Source organism: Dromiciops gliroides, chromosome 2 (genome assembly GCF_019393635.1).
Source record: "Dromiciops gliroides isolate mDroGli1 chromosome 2, mDroGli1.pri, whole genome shotgun sequence".
In the NCBI taxonomy this organism is placed as follows: Eukaryota; Metazoa; Chordata; class Mammalia; order Microbiotheria; family Microbiotheriidae; genus Dromiciops; species Dromiciops gliroides.
In genome coordinates, this window is record NC_057862.1 from 472,859,194 (window position 1) to 472,876,825 (window position 17,632).

General features: G+C 44.4%; 1 protein-coding gene across 2 annotated transcripts in view; it reads left to right on the top strand.

The window, feature by feature from the left end:
• FOSL2 (FOS like 2, AP-1 transcription factor subunit) overlaps positions 1 to 17,632 on the top strand; it is a 37,608-nt gene that overhangs the window by 12,379 nt on the left and 7,597 nt on the right. Inside the window, exons 1-3 of one of the 2 annotated variants that reach the window (XM_043984865.1) lie at positions 1,376 to 1,505; positions 1,631 to 1,882; positions 14,634 to 14,741. In XM_043984865.1, the coding sequence (XP_043840800.1) occupies positions 1,646 to 1,882; positions 14,634 to 14,741 (345 nt within the window). In that variant the 5' untranslated portion in view covers positions 1,376 to 1,505; positions 1,631 to 1,645. Of the gene's footprint in view, positions 1 to 1,375; positions 1,506 to 1,630; positions 1,883 to 14,633; positions 14,742 to 17,632 lie in introns of those variants that run through there. The other variant, XM_043984863.1, reaches the window with a different exon arrangement.

Consider the following 17,632-nt stretch of genomic DNA (forward strand, 5'->3'; position numbering starts at 1 on the left):
CAGCCAGCTGCCTCTCGTTCCGAGTCTTTAAGCCTTGTGGCTCCTTGTTTTGAAATGAAAACATTCTGTCCACACTTGCCAACTCCTAGGTCTCCATTTCCACTGAAGGACCCCAGGAAGAGTTGGTGGTTGGGTTTTCAAGGCAAGGATGAAGCAGGTTGTTGGACTGTAGGTGTGTTATATTCTGTTTATTCCCTTCAGGTTAACTGGTCAAACGATGAGCTTGTATTATGTACTTACTGTATGCATGGCACTGGGCTATATATGGGGGAGTCACAGACAAAGATGAAATAATCTCTTCCTCTCTCAGTAAGCTTCTGTTCTATCTGTTAGAGATTCTGTAGGTTAGAACATTCACAGAGGCTTAGGTGGAAACACCAGGAGCATGAAGTTTTCTGGTTATTCTTCACCACTAAAGGCTAGAAACTTGGAGCAAAAGATTCCGACCCCTCTGGGCCTCTGGTCCTTGACTGTAAGATGCTGGGGCTGTATGAGATGACTCCTAAGGCACTTTCTGGCTCTAGAGTCCATGGTGCTGTGATCTCTCCTTTCCCAACTCATCACTGAAGGACGTTGAGTTCTTCCTATGATGAGAAACCAAGTTGTTTCCTTTAATAGATTTTTTCATAAAGCATACCACAAAAAAGCATTACAGTGTAGCCTGGCAGAGGCAGGGTAGAGACCAAAAGAGAGTGTTCCTCAAAACCTACTGGCTGTGTGACTCTGGACAAGTCATTCTACTTCTCTCAGGGTACACTCTCTAAGAGTGTCAATTGCCAATTTGTGTCCATGGAAGGTTTTTCCCCCCCCATACTGGGAGTTTCCTATATTAATGAAATCACATATTTGAATATCATCATCATCATAATCTCATCAGCATTTCTTGAGGGATGAGATAGATAGGAGACAAAGAACCTTTTAGAGCTCTGAGGTTTCTTGGTTAGGAGAAAGAATCTTCCAGATAACTCCTATGAGAACGTATAGATGGATACATGGAGTAAGAAGGATATGTTATGAATATTCTGGTACAGATGAGCAGAAAGGTGACAAGCATGGAGTCTGAAAGCAGAAAGAGCTGCCTGTTTGCACCCTCAGGGGCCCCAGGACCCTCTCCCACAATGCTAATCCTTCAGCTCAATGGGGGTCTATCCTCATAGGAAAGTGGTGTGTTCTAAAGGCTTCTCTCATTGGTCATTGGCCACAGAGTTCCTGCACCTAGGGGAATGATTGACAGCTGTGAATCCCAAGCCTCTCTGAACACCCAGGCAGGAGGCCCTTCTGCTGAATATCATGACAGCTTGCATGGGTGAGGGGCAGAGAGTGCCTGGTTGTGTGCATACTGATGGGCTGCTGCATCTATTTTAAAAGTCAGCTTTGGATGTGTTGACAGCCTTATTTCTCTGTCACATTCCTATAGTTGGGCTGCAGACTGGAATGGAAAGACTCGTGCCCAGGCAGGATTCCTTTGCGTCATGGATGCTGAAGACTTTGTTTAAGGCCTCTGGGTCAGTCCCATCTTGGGTCCTGCCTTCTCCTGGTTTTCTCTTCTTGGTACCTTCTTCTTCTGCCCACATTTGCTTCTCATCTTAGTCTTATTTTATTTTGTATCTCTTTCTTTCCTTCCTCTTAGAAATTCCGGGTAGATATGCCAGGATCTGGCAGTGCCTTCATCCCCACCATCAACGCCATTACCACCAGCCAGGATCTCCAGTGGATGGTGCAGCCCACAGTCATCACCTCCATGTCGAATCCATACACCCGCTCCCATCCCTACAGCCCACTGCCAGGCCTCGCCTCGGTCCCGGGACACATGACTCTCGCAAGACCTGGGGTGATCAAGACCATCGGCACCACTGTGGGCAGGAGAAGGAGAGATGAACAGGTAAAACTTGGACTTGCGAAAATGAATCAGGCAAGGAAGCTTGGGAAACCTTGTCAGAGTGGGCATTTTGGTTTTTTTTTTTTTACAGAGATGGAGAAGATGGGGCTGGGAGACTTGGTGCTTACTAGCAGAACTCTTGACTAGTGTGCATAGAGCATTGAACTGGGAGTCAGGAAAACTTGGGTTCGAATATAGCCTTAGACACTTATTAGCTGTGAGGCTCTGGGCAAGTCACTTAATTTCAAATCAGTTGTGCCTTCTTAGTTGCAAAATGGAGCAAAAATCTCAGATTTGGATGTTTTTAGGGTTTTCGAATTATTATCCCATCTTCATTTCATGGAGGACGATAGGAAAAGAAGAGCATTTTGTATGTATAAGGTTGTCAGTAGTGCCCTTGATACAATGGAAAGACCTCCAGCTCTGGAGTAAGAGGACCTGGGTTCAAATCCTGTCTCTGATGCTTCCTGTTTGCCCTTGGGTAAGCTCTGTGAGCCGTAAGTTCCTCATCTAGAAAGCAAGGGATTAGATTAGATGACTTTTGAGGTCATAACATCATAGACTTTTGAGATGCAAGAGACTTCACGGGCTGTCTAGCTCAAACCATTAAATTTACAGTTGGGGAAACTGAGTCTTGAAGTTATTTGACTTGCCTATGGTCACACAGATGGTCATTGTCAGAGGTGGGATTTGAACCCTCATTCTCTCACTGTCTGGCCAGTGGGTATTGGTTCTGTGAGCCCATGATTTGCCTCAGGAAGGCAGGGATCCAGTAGCCATGCAGTTGGAAGCCATCATAGCAGACCCTCTTTCTGCTTTAAGTGGCTTGGTTTAAGTCAATGGTAGCAACCATTTGAAGGATGACCAGCTGGAGGGCAGGGGCTCTGTGGCCATACCTCTGAGGGGGACCCAGGACATGTTAAATGATTAACAAACCCACCTATGGGAGCCTATGTTTTCTAGAGGGGTTGGCTGGTCTTTGAGTTTGGCCTCTCAGTTGGACTGGGCTTGGTGAGTATGCAGAGGGCAGAGCCCCATGGTCTCTCCACGCCCTTGGAGGATCCAGGAAATGGCTGCCATTGGGCATTTATGGGGCTCTTATTGAACTTTCAAAGTGTGTGCCAGGCAGTTTTATGAGCTGCTTTCTAAGTTTCCTTATGAATGGGGTCAGCATCAAATTTTCCACATTACCAAGGAAAAGGAGGCATAGGTTGGGAAGACAAGTTTGACACCTGGGGTCTAGACTTGGATCTGGTACTGTGATCAATGGCTGGGAGGGGGCTGAGGGGTCACCCAGCCTCCATCCCTTTTACTTTATGAATAAAGAACCCAAGGCCCGCTTGGGGGAAGCGACTTGTCTGAGGAGACGAACGAGTACCCTCATAGGGATTTGATCCTTGCCCCCCCCCACCCTGATTTCTCACCCCAAGCTCTTTCTGCTGCTGAATGTTCTGATAGTATTTAGAGTAAAATATAACAGGAGAGTGCTGGCTCTGGTGTTAGAGGACCTACGTTCAAATTTGGCCTTTGACATTTACTACCCTTTTCACCTTGAATGTCGCTTAACCTCAGGAGGCCTCAGTTTCCCCCATCTGTAATGTGATGGCTTTGGACTAGCTGGTCTCTGAGGTACCTTCCAGCTCTGAATCTATGATATATGACCAAAGGAAAAAAATTCAATTCAATTCATTCCAGAGGCAAGAGGGGATAGTGGGTTAGTAATTAGACATGACAATAGGACTTGGAATCAAATCTTGCCTTCCATTAGCTGCATGGGACTCTAGGCTACTCTGTTAATCTCTGAGCTCTATTTTCCTCATTTGTGAAAAGGGGCTAAAATAGCATCTATCTCACAGGGTTGTGATGATCAAGTGAGAAAATGTATATAAAAGGAAGTAAGGAAATAGGCATTTATTAAATACCTGCTATGTGATAGTCACTATGCTAATTACTTTACACATACCATCTCTTTTGATTCTCACGACAACTCTAGGAGATAGATACTATTATTATACTTATTCTACAATTGAGGAAACTGAGGCAGATAGAGGCCCAATAACACACAGCTAGTAAATGTCAGAGGTCAGATTCAAACTCATGTCTTTCTGGCTCCAGACCCCTTGCTCTAGTCACTGTGCCAATTAGCTGCCTCTAAAATGCTTTGCCAACTTTAAAGCACGATATGCCTATTAGAGAATATTATTATTCAACAAATATTTCATAAGTACCGACACAGACACTAGAGATATAAAGACAAAAATGGAACAGTTGCTGCCCTCAGGAAGCTTATATTCTTTGAGGGTAATATGACATATTTTTGTTGTTTAGTCATTAAGTTATGTCCTGCTCTACGTGACCCCATGAACCATATTGTCCATGGGGTTTTCTTAGCAAAGATACTCAAGTGGTTTGCCATTTCCTTCTTTGGTGGATTAAGGCAAGCGAGGTTACACGACTTGCCCAGTGTCACATAGATAGTAAGTGTGTAAGGCTGGATTTGAACTCAGGTCTTCCTGACTTCAGGACCAGCGCTCTATCCACTGAGCCATGCAATATAACATATACACAGATAAATAAATGCAAATTAAGAAAGAGAGAGAGAGAGAAAGAATGAATCCACAACTAGGGTGGGGATCAGATAAGGCTCCCTAGAGGAGGTGATATCTGAGCCAAGCCCTGAAGGAAGAAAAGGATTCTGAAAGGCAGAGATGAGGTGAGGGTTCCTTCCAGACAGGGGGGCAGCTTGTATGAATGCTCTGCCAGAGACAAAGGCCCTGCTCCCCAGGGGAGGCATCTTTCCCTCAGAGCCTGGTCACACAGCTCCCAGTTTGGTTCCCTGTCACATTGCATTGACATTGCTAACTTGTACAGAGCACACCAGGCCAGGGCAGTCAGCCCCATGAGGCAGACCAGTGCCAGTGCCCCTCCTTGAGATGCCCACTCTACTGATAGACTTCTTCTTGGAGGAGCCCTAGGTCCTTTTACACTCTGAGCAGTTTATGAATCTGTTCTTTCTTTGAGAGGGGAATGGTGGGCACACCTGGCTGTTATCATCGATAGTTTCAGTATTGTTTGGAATTATAGAGTTTGTTTCTATTAAGAAACCAGCATTTTCTCAAAGAACATATATATATATATATATATATATATATATATATGGAGAGAGAGAGATCTATATCTATCTATCTATCTATCTATCTATCTATCTATCTATCTATCTATCTATCTATCTATCTATCTATCTATCTATCTATCTCTGTCTATCTATCTATCCCAACAGGGCTATAGGGAAGACAGCTAGGTAGCTCAGCAGATAGTGCACTGGACCCAGAGTTCAAATCCAGCCTCAGATTTAACTAGCTATGTGACCCTGGGCAAATCACTTCACCCTGTTTACCTCAGTTTCCTCATCTATATAAAATGAGCTGGAGAAGGAAATGGAATTCTACTCCAGTATCTTCGCAAAGAAAATCCCCAAAGTCCCATTTTAGGATGGATATTCCTAAGATGGTAACTAGGGTCATCAGGCTGTATGAGGATTGTTTGCAAGAAACTGGGGGGAGAGAAGAAAAGACTTGGTTGGGGGGGCATGGTACACAATAGCTGTATTCATTTATTTGTAGCAGGAAAAGAAATTAGACTTGTTGCCCCCTCACCCCCCACCCCTGTGGAAAGAACTAGGAGTAAGGAGAAGTTCTATTGAGGAAGGTATTAGTTTAATGGAAGTAAATTAGAACTAGCTATTAGAGGTATCCCAAAGTGGGATAAGTGGCTTTGAGAAGTAGTGGGTTCCCCCTTACTTTTGGAGGTAGTGAGTTTTCCCTTCATACAGGTCTTAATCAAAATCTTGCATGGAAACTTGTTAGGGATGTGGTAGCAGGGGTTCTTGTTCAGCTAGTCCTTTGTGGCCCTGAGATCCTTTTGAACTCAGACTTTTTGTATTTCTGTGATCTATCTGACCCTTCATTTTATTTATTTATTTTAAAGTTTTATTGATGCTTTAAAAATAAAACCAGAGTCATTTTTCCAGTATACCTTTCCCACATTGAATTGTCTCTTTAACAAAGAGCAGACAACAAAAACTGATAGCATATGCAACAGTCTGCATTTGCAACCCCCTACCTGTCTAGTGAGGGGGAAGGACTTGTGTTCTTTGGGGCTAAGATTCAACCCCTTCATTTTGCTGAGGAATCCCAGGGGAAGAGAGGGAGGGAACAAGGGAGAGGAAGAAAGAGAGAGACGGAGACAGAGACACACAGAGACAGAGGGACAGAAGGAGGGAGAGAGAAAGGAAGGAAGGAAGGAGGGGGAAAGAGAAAGGGGGGGAGAGAGAGAGATTAAGCAATTTGCTTAATGGCAAACTTGGGAAGGATCTGAACCCAGGTCTACCCAAACTGTGAATGTCTGCTGGTCGTCCCCTGGCATCTCCCTGTCCTGCTTTGCTGCTGTTCCCTCTACAAGAAGCTCGATTTCCCTTGGCATTAGCAGGGTTGCATGGTATGCTGGGGCAGAGAGCCTTCAGACAGAGCTGGAGCCCAAAGGGGAAAGAAAAAGGGAAGATGGAAGTCATTCCATAGGAATGATGTCAGGGGAGCCCTCGACTAATCTGGGACACTGTCTATTGTAGTGATTAAACTCTGTCCAAGTCAGACAGGGCAGCTCATATTAATCAGGCTTCATTCACTAAGTGCCCTGATGTTTCCAACGAGGTCTCTTGTAATTGAGCCACCCTTCAAGATCAACAATCATAATGATGTCTCCCATTAATGTGCTTTTCTCCACGGACCTCAAAAGATTTTATAGACATTGGTGAGCCAGACTCTCCCAGGACATAAATGACCCCAGGGGTGAGTCAGGCACCCTGGGAGAGGCATTGACTCTTTAAGGGCTGTAGGGGAACATGGCAGGAAGATGCTGAATAGCATGCACTTCCTCTCTATGAGCGATGCCTAACTCACACTAATGTCCTAATACAATCTGGCTGGAGGCTTTTACTTGTTTGTGAGAGGAAGGGAAGGAACAAGAGACATTTTCTGATGATACATCATGAGCCAGGAATTCAGAACTGTCACTCATCAGGAAGAGTTAGAAATACCACTGAACTGGTGGTCAGGAGATCTGAGTTCTGATACCAGCTCTGGCACTAACGAGATGAGTGACATTGGATAAGTCTCTTCACTTATTTGAGCCTCACTTTCCTCATCTGCAAAGTGAGGGGATTATCTTCTTTCATTCAGCAAGAATTTGTTAAGTAGCTGGTAGGTTCCAGGTGCTGAAGATACAAAATCAAAAACAAAATATTCCCTGTCCTCAAGGAATTTATATTCTATTGGGGAAAAACAACATAGTTGTGTTTTGTGATCTCTAGAGTCTTTTACAGCTTTTTGATTCTATTCTAGGACCAAAGATCTAGAATCAGGAGGAATTCTAGAGGTCATATAGTCTAAACTCCTCATTTTACAAATGAAGAAACTGAGGCTTAGGAAGGTTAAATAATTAAGTTAAATTAAAATTATTAATTAAATTTTTTAATGACTTGCCCAGGTTCACCTGTATAGTATACAGTCTGAGGTGGGACTTGAACCCAGTTTCTCTGGGTCCAGAGTCCCCTATTTTCTCTATTTTTCTATCCTATCCTATGCTATCTTATGCTATTCTATCCTCTCCTTTCCTGTCTGTCCCTTCCCATAGTTTTCCATTCTTCCTTGCCTCAAATTAAATGGTTTTTCCACTAGATTCAGTTTCCTCCTGATCACCCCAAGAAACATAAAAGAGGATCCAGAGTAGAGGAAATGCAGTTCTGTCTGGGATATCACTGAGCCTCTTTCCTCAAAGTATAACAAACACCAGGAAGAAATGTATGTCAGCTTCATTAACAACATCCCCAGGCCCTCCTGCCTGGCACTGTGGGAGGAATGTTGAACCTGAAGTCAGAGGACCTGGGTTCAAATTCCACTTCTTCCATAATTACTCCCTTTGTGACCTTGGGCAAGTTACCTTTCTCTGACCCTCAGTTTCCTCATCTGTAAAGGGAAGGGGCGGGACTATATGGTTGGACCAAAGTTCCTTCTAGGTCTACAGCTAGTGTCTTAAGATCCTATCACCCAGTGGGAGGGGTGCTTCAGCAGAGGATGGCTCTGGCACCTGCTTGTGTTCTGAGCGCTTGTTTTCTGGAGGCCCGGGGCTCTGAGGGGAGGGTGCGTGCAGTGTGTGGGTGGGGAGGGCGCTAGTGCTGACACACACACGCTCTGACAATGTTGATCTCATGTTCCCTGGATACTTCCTATGTTGACAAGCTTGCCACACACCTCCCAGGACTGGGCTTTGGGAAGGAGGGGGTAGAGAGGTTGGGAACAGGCATGGAGACCTCTGGGCTAAACTTTTTCCAGGATCTAGGGATGTGGGAAAGGGAAGGACTGAAACAGTAGGGAAGGATATGCCAATACTGTCCCCATGTATTACTTGTGTTTGCGCATTTCAAGGGTGTATTATTTTGTTGGTGTGGGGGTAATCCCTTCACCAACCCAGATGGCCAATTCTCTCTTACATAGTAGATGGTCTTTGAGACTTGCTGTGGTAAAAAACCAAAACCCCATCCTATTTCCAGTCTGGTGATGAGCCTTTCTAAGCTTAGCTAGGATGGTGTTCAGATAACACATAGAACATGGCGCCTGTGCATGATAATAACAACAATAGCAATAATTTATTTGGGACCTGACCTGTGATTTTACCAGTAAAGGGAACTCCCAGGAATTCTTACTATACCACAATATATCAGCAACAGTTCTGTTGTTAACGGTCTCAAAGGGACACTGAGAGTTTAAGTGATTTGCACAGGGTCACATAGCCAGTGTTAGAGGTAGGATTTGAACCCATGTCTTTCTGCCACCATCCACAATGCCATGATGCTTATAGTAATAATAATCATACATGTAAATGTGTCACATGTATATACACACAGGGGTGTGTGTGTGTGTGTGTGTATATATACTTGCACAAACGCGGCTTAATAGTTTTTAAAGTGTTTTTTGTATCCATGATCTCATTTGATGTCATACTCAAAAAAAAAAAAAAAGGTAGGCATTTGCAAGCACCTAAAGAGATGAGCAGCTCTGTGTCTCTTTTAGGAAGCTTCAGGCCACCCCATGTTAAGGTCACTTGTCTGTGTGATCCGATGAGAACACTTTGCTACCCACTGTACAGTACCTAAAACAGGGCCAATACTGAACACTTAGGGACACAGCAATGATGTTCTTGCTGCTGCTAAACTTGTTTCAACCTGATCCTCAGAAAAGTTGCCAAACTCACATAGAGCACCGGGAGAAGACCAGCACTGAGTACCTTGAGATCTCAGTGATGCCCCTCAAAGCCCCTTCTAGCCCAAACTCGTGCCAGGGGGAGGCACCGCCACTGGGTGACGAGACTTCTGTTGTAAACGGAGTCTATCATGTCCTATCATGATAGAATCTCCGAGGTAGAAAGGACCTCAGGGTCATTTAATTCCATCTAGAAAAGGCTTTCCTTAATTAATCAACAAGCATTTTATTAGGTGCCTGTTATGTTCCAGGCACCGTGCTAGGTTCTGGGGACACAAAGTCAAAAATGGAACCGTCACTGCCCTCAGGGACTTAGCACTCAAGTGAGAAGGAGGCAAAATGTCCATTAATATGTAAATATTGAATAAATACCAAATACCTACCAGGTAGTTTAAAGACAGAGGGCACTAGCAGTTAGATGGATCTTGAAAGGCTTCATGTAGTCACTAGTGAGCTGAGTCTTCAAGAAAGTGAGGAAGAGATGAAGATGGCTGACAGACATGGGAGATGATCAGTATATAGCACGGAAAGAGGAGATGGAGAGTATTGTGGGAGGAAGAGTGAAATGGCCAGTTTGTATAGAGGGCAGCCCTTAGGGGGCTAGGTTTGGAGAACTTGAAAGGTCATAGAGACGAGTTTATTTTTAATCCTAGAAGATTGTTGAGTACAGGAGTATGACATGGTCAGATCTGCCCTTGGGGAAAATTACATTGGCAGATTTGTGGAAGATAGGTTGAAAGGGGAGAGGCATCAATTAAGGGGCTGTTGTAATAATCCAGGGGGGAGGCGATGGAGGATTATACTAAGGTGGCAACTGTGCCTGTTGAGAGAGGGGACAGGAACAAGAAATGTTGTGGAGATAGAATCAACAAGATTTGGCAACTGATTGGGTGTGTAGGGTGATGGAGAGTGAGGAAGCTAGGATAACACAGAGGTTATGAATCTGGGAGACTGGAGGGGTGGTGGTTGTCATACCAGGTATGGACCAGGTGGCCAGCTAGGATTTAGAAGACCTGGTTCTGAAGCTTTGCTCTGCCACTTATTAATTGTGTCATGTTGGCAAGTCACTTGACTTCACTTGGCCCCAGTGTCTTTGTCTGTAAAAATAGGGATAATAAGACCTGTCCTGCCTGCCTAACAGGGCTGGGGTGACATCAGAGGAGATAGATGATGGATCTGACAGCCCTTTAGAATAAGCTTTAAAGTGCTCTGTACAGAGGCGGCAGTGTGGTAAAATGGAAAGAGCCTTGCTTTGGGAGCCAGGGGATTTGAACTCATATTCTGTCACTTGCTAGCTTGAATGACTGTGGGCAAGTTCCTTCACCTCTCTGGCCCTTTCTTCATCTATACAATGAAGGGGAGGATTGGATTAGAAGACTAAGGTTCAGGGGCAGCTAGGTGGTGCAGTGGATAGAGCACCGGCCCTGGATTCAGGAGGACCTGAGTTCAAATCTGGCCTCAGACACTTGACACTTACTAGCTGTGTGACCCTGGGCAAGTCACTTAACCCCAATTGCCTTGCCAAAACAAACAAACAAACAAAAAAAGAAGACTAAGGTTCCTTCTAGCTGAAAATCTATTATGCTTATGATTTGGTGTATATAAGACATTACTACTATTATGATTGCTATTTTTATTATTGTCATCATTCTTGTTAGACACTGTTGGCAGTTTAATTGATTGGGCATTTTGACTGTTAGATGTATTTTTTGCTGTGAAATTTTTGCTACTCTGGCAGAAAGCAAAAGTATAGGTGGAGAGTAGAGGTGGGAGCAGAGCTTAGCCATAGCAAACCCTTAGGCAAAGCTTGTTGTTATTGAGTTGTTTCAGGCATGGCTGATTCTCTGTGACCCCATTTGGGATGTTCTTTGTAAAAATACTGGAGTGGTTTGCCATTTACTTCTCCAGCTCATTTTAATAATGAGGAAACTGAGGTAAATAGGATGAAGTGACTTGCCCAGGGTCATACAGCTAGTAAGTGTCTGAGGCCAGATTTGAATGCAGAAAGATGAATCTCCTGACTCCAAGCTGGGCGCTCTATCCACTGTACCACCTAACTGCCCCTGTGGGTAATTGGAGAGCCAGAGAGTCAAATCAGCAATCATCTACTTAAGCCACATGCCTGAGGAGACTGCAGTGGACAAGGGGGCCCAGGTGCTTCTGTATAGCTTCTGGGGGATGTTAGTGTTGTCTCTTCTCACTTCCTCACACTGTTTGCTTCACTCTCTCTTCACCATCCTTTGTATCCCTAGACTGTCTTTGTGTCCAGGCAATGGCCTCACATATTTTTTAAAGATATGTTTGATGGATGGAGGTGGGACTCAGTGTAGTACCATCAGTGTTGAGTCTTCAAGGATGACAAATTCATATCTATAGATCATAGACTGAGCAAGCTTCTGGTGAGCATAGGCAAGATCATTTTTGTCTTTGATTCTTTAGTGCCTGCTACAATGTTTGGTACATGGTAGATGCTCATTAAATGTCTGCTGAAGTGAATTTGTTGAATGGGGTCATCAGGTTTAGTGTTAGCTGGTCATGTCCTCTGATGCACTGGTCAGTCTTTTTGCAGAGGATCTTGGAATGAAGAATCCAGTTAGTTGTGGGGACCGTACCACAGTTTTTTCTTTTTTTATTCTCCTGAACTGTCTGGGAACTGAGCCCTGAGTCAGATGTTGGATTCAGCCTGGTCAATCAATCAATCAACAAACATTTACGAAGCACCAAGTATGTGCAAAGTAGGTTCTGGGAATACAAAGTCAAAAGTGAATTCCTTGCCCTCAAGAAGCTTACATTCTTTTTATTTTTTATTTTTATTTTTATGGGGCAATGAGGGTTAAGTGACTTGCCCAGGATCACACAGCTAGTAAGTGTCAAGTGTCTGAGGCCAGATTTGAACTCAGGTCCTCCTGAATCCAGGGCTGGTGCTTTATCCACTGTGCCACCTAGCTGCCCCAGAAGCTTACATTCTTAACAAAAACAACAAAAGAGCTATTGAATGTTTCTCTGTTTACATCACAGTCATTTCTATAAATGTTCCCCTCCCCTCCTCCATAGAACCCTTTGTCATAATGAAGAAAAACAGTTTGACTATCTGACAGTGTATACATGATTCTGCTTCTGTGGTCCACCCACTTCTTTTTTGGAAAGTGAGGAATGTTTCATTAGCTGTCCAGGGAGTTTACATTCCAATAGGATGGATGTCAAAATGGATGCTACACTCTATTCTTTGACCAGAATACAGGCTGCTTCCTGGGGGTGGGCAGTATCCTTACACTTCCAGTGCCCGGTGAGGATGATTCAGGTTTTCCACTTAGAGTTCACTAAGTTGTGTCCACATTCCTTGAAAGTAATGTCCCCAACAGTGCCTTTAACCTTAGTAGAGTGTTTTACTCAGTGAGTATTTGTTTTTTTGACTTTAAAGAAGTATATAAATGTCAGCTGTTATTATTGTTATATTATTATTATTATTATATTAATGAAGAAGCTATTGTTTAGTCATGTCCAATTCTTTGTGACCCCATTTGGGGTTTTCTTGGCAGAGATAGTGGAGTGGTTTGCCATTTCCTTCTCCAGCTCATTTTACAGAGGAGAAAACTGGGGCAGACATGGTTAAGTGACTTGTCCAGGGTCACCCAGCTACTGAGTGTCTGAGGCCAGATTTAAACTCAAGGAGGAGATGAGTCTTCCTGACTCCAAGCTGGGCTCTCTATCCACTGTGCCACCTAGCTGCTGGCACAATGAAAAAGCTAGGGACTTTTTGAAGCTTCCATTGACTTTGGTTATCCTCTCCTGAATCCTTGCCTGGGATTATAGGGATCAGAGACTTAGAACTGAACTTCAGAGATTCAGTGCTTTGCCTAAGGTCACACTGTAGTAATTGTTAGTTATGAAAATGAATCCCCATTTCTGAACTCCAAATCCAGTGCCTTTACTAGTGCGTTCCTGGTGGTGTGGGGAATCTTGGAAGAACTGTTATGCCAACAGTTCTATATGGCAGGCTTGCCTGTTTAGTTCCGTGACTATATGGGCCACACACTGGCCTGTATCCTTGGAATGTGTGCATGACCAGATTTTCAAACACCCTACGATGTATTTAGGGTAGGGGAAGAGACTATAAGCTTGTTGAGGGCATGCACCGTGTACTTCCCTTCTTTTGCAACTTTCTCCCTCCCTGCCAGTTCTGAAAACATTGTTGTTGTTCTTATTGTTGTTGTCGTTGTCACGGTCATCGTTGTCGTCATCGTAGTTGTCATCTTCCAGTTGTGTCTGACTCTTCTTGACCCCATTTGGGGTTTTCTTGGCAGAGATACCAAAGTGGGTTTGCCATTTCCTTCTCCAGCTTATTTTACAGATGAGGGTACTGAGGCATATAGGGTTAAGTGATTTGCCCAGGGTCACATAACTAGTAAGTGTCTGAGGTCAGGTGTGAGTCTTCCTGACCCCAGGCCCAGTGCTGTATCCACCAAGCCATCTAGGTGTCCTGGGAACATAATAGGTGTGCAATAGCAGTATCATAGCTCTAGTGTTGGAAAGGACCTTGGAGACCATGAAATCTAACTCTTCCATTTTACAGTTGAGGAAACTGAGGCCTACACAGGTTGTGAATTTCCCAAGGTCAGAGGTAATAAGGGACAAGTGTAAGAATTAGAACCCATTGACTCACTCCAAATCCAGGGCTGTTTTCTCACTGTTCATGTGGCCTCATTGGAGGTAAATCATACCTATCCAGGACTTCCTCCCAGGCGAGGGTCTAAGGAAGATTTAAGTATGGGTAGCATCACAAGGTCCTTTCTGACTGTCCTGATACATCCCCCACACACACACAAATACTGGACCCCATTGGAAACAGGAGAGATTCCCTGTATTGTTCTTGCTCTTCTGGGGATTCCAGGGTTGGGTTCTTCATCTGCCAAATGGGGATAATGAATCTGGCAGGGATGACATAAGTGTTGGGAGGGATAATTAGTTAGAGTTTGGAAGAAACAGCTTATGCAGGTGGGGTCAGGCCAGGCAACGAGTGGAAATCTCTCCAGTGTGCATTCCCAGCTTTTACTCTTTGTTCCTGGCAAAGCATCAGGGGCTGACATGACAAAATCTGTCATCTGGCCATGTCTGGCAAATCCCAGGGTCCTTTTTTGCCTCACAGAGAACAGACCCTGTTCTCTTCTTCAATACTGGACATCTCTCTCTCTTGATGTGTCTTTGCTTAGTGAGCTACTCACTCCTTGCTGTGAAGAAACCTGGAACTGTGCTCTCAAGTTAAATGTCTCTCCCTACTGAACCCCGGGCCAGCTTCCTACTTTTCCTACCTCATCCCTAAGGTGTATCTTACCTGGTTTAAAATATTACCTTCTGAAAAACAGTATAGAGAGACTGGCCCAATTCTTATCATTTATCATTTCTTTGTTTTCTCTTCTCTTTTCTGTACACACATTTAGCTGTCTCCTGAAGAAGAAGAAAAGCGAAGAATTCGGAGAGAGAGGAACAAGCTTGCTGCAGCCAAGTGCCGTAACCGACGCCGGGAGCTGACTGAGAAGCTCCAAGCGGTAAGAACTGTTGCTTGTGGTGAAGGGCACTAGGCTCAATGCTCTGAAATCTTGTCTTCTTTAGACCTCTGCATTCCCCCAATCCTAAAATCAGGTGAAGACGTGGACCCTACCCTAATATCAAAAATTTCCAGCCTTCAAGAATCAGTGTGAGCCTGGTTCTGCCCACAGTCAGTCTGCTTTCCAGAATTTAGGGCCTTCCATTTCTAAAAACCTCAGAAGTTAGGGGCTACATCTAGTAGAGCTTCTCTCCCAGTCTAAGAGCTCTCATTAGTAAAAAGATATTTTCCCTTGTAAGGGGCTAAAATTCTAGCTATACTATCTAAAATCTAATGAGTGGTTGCCAATAAGTTATAAGCTTTAGCAAGAGTTTAGACTTTTCAGCATTTATTAAGGAGAATAAGAATTTGGTGAAGAAAGAGAGAAAGGCCTAGATTCATCTATCTATCTTGGGGAGCTACAGTTCTCCTGCTCCACTCTCCATGAGAGTCCTGGCGAAAGAGCGGGAGAGAGCCAGCCTCGCCCCCTCTTCCTCCCACAAGCAAACGTCACTTCTTGCCGCCAAAGAAAAGCCGCATGGCTTGGCCTCAGACGCCTTCTCCTCATGGCAGAGCTTTCCTACAGTAAGTCTCCAGCAGGTGGCGTCATTCCAATCATTACACCCTGAACACCATAGTCTGGGTTCCATTTTGGACAAAACTGTGTCATATTCTATGACTGTGCACCTTAAATTCTTCATGTCCTTTGTAGGCATGAATATCCTAACCTCACTCCACACCATGTCAAATGAGCTTTTCTCTGTGGTCTTGGCACTTCCATTCTGACCTTGTGAGTCACTCTCTCTAGCTCCTTAATCACTCAACCTCTTTGGTGTCCATGACCTTTCCCTCCCTGACCCTTGATCTGACCAAGTCTCAACATCATCCCAGCTAGAGAGTCTAAAGCTCAACCCCCTAAGAAGAGAAAATAGAAGGTCTGAATTGGGTCCCAATTCTTCTAGCTTCATTCAAAGATGTCTTTGGGAAGGATAGTGCATTCTGGCCACCTCTCTTTTGGCATGAGAGATACCCTCCCATATGAACAGCACTCTTTTAGTTTACCAGGAAGCAAAGTATCTAGAGCAGGAAGGGACCAGGCAGTTCATCTACTCTAACCCCTCATTTCCTAGATAAGAAAGTCAAGATACAGAGAGTTGAAGGAACTTGCTCAGAATTACAGAAGTAAGAAGTGGGAGGGTCAGACTGTGAGCCCAGGTCCTGAGTCCAAATCCAGGTCTCTGTTTACTAGACCACCTTGCCTCTTCCTGGAGTCCATGATGGCTTTTTTCAAGTGAATTCCATAGCATTGAGTTTCCCAGATTAGATGGCAGGGTTATTGTCAGATATTGCGTGAGGACGCTTGATTTCTCAAACCCTAAGTTAGTGGGAAAATCTGTGATAATAGATCCATATAAATGGGTAAAGAAGGTGGGGAGGGGGCAGAGAAAGTGAAGAGGTAAGAAGGAGACCACATAACTTAGTATCACTGGATCAGGGCTTTGGAGATTGAAGATTCAGAAGCCATCGAGTGCAAACCCTTATTTGATAGAAGGGAGAACTGAGGTCCAGGGGCAGCTACATGACTTACCCAGGGTTACGTGGGAGGCAGCAGTGATTAATCTTCATCTTGGTATCTGGACATTGTTTTTATTGGTATCTGAAAACTTTCCAACTATGTCTTTCCCCACAAATCTTCATTCAGTTAATTCATAGGACCATAGGTTTAGAACTGTAAGGGACCTCAGGACCATCTATCTAGTCCAATTTCCTCATCATTTTACACATAAGAAGACCAAGGCCCAAAGGATAAGTCACTTGCCCAAAGGCCACAAAATAAGTGATTAGCAGGAGTGGGATTTGAACCGTGGCCCTCTGACCCCAGAGCCCCCATTGCTTCAATTTGACAGATATTAATTAAGCACCTGCTGGGGGCTGAGGCAGCAAAGACCAGAACAAAATAGTCCCTGCCCTCAGAAAGTTTGCATTCCCCTGAGCCACCCTCCAAAGCCTAGAGAAAACCCTTGCAGAGTCCCCATGTTCCTCTCTGAAGCCGTGCGCCTTGCCCCTCCCTTCCTCTCACAGGTCCCTCGGCCACATCCTCCACAGGAAACCTCTCATAGGAGCCCATGACGCTTGTCAAACTCTTGAGGCAGATGGAAACTTTGCTTTTCTCCTCTAACTTTCCTTCACCTCCTGCTTCGTATGACTCTTGTCTACTACTCTTCCTTAAATAGAGGTTTGCATTGGGTGGGAAGGGTGGGGGGGGACAATGTGTAGAGAGAGGAGTAGATTGGTATTTACTCCCTTTAGGGAGTTTCTTGCTATATCTTCACTGGCTATATGATCTTCCTTGAAAGGTGAAGAACAAAAGCTGACCCTGAAGTCTTGAAATCTATTTCCATGGAATTGGGGAGGAGATGAAGGGAAGGAGGAGAGAATAAGCATTTATATAGCACCTACTATATGCCAGGCACTGTGTTAAGTGCCTTTTTTTTTTTTTTTTGCGGGGCAGTTGGGGTTAAGTGACTTGCCCAGGGTCACACAGCTAGTAAGTGTCAAGTGTCTGAGGCCAGATTTGAACTCAGGTACTGCTGAATCCAAGGCTGGTGCTTTATCCACTGTGCCACCTAGCTGCCCCTTAAGTGCTTTTTACAAATATTATCTCATTTGATCCTCACTGCAACCCTGAGAGGTGGGTGCTATTATCATTTCCTTTTTACAGTTGAGGAAACTGAGGCAAACAGAGTTTTAAGTGACTTGCCTCAGGGTCACCCAGCTGGTAAGTGTTTGAGGCTAGATTTGAATTCAGTTCTTCCTTACTCCAAGCCCAGCTGCCTGAAAGAGAAAGTGAGT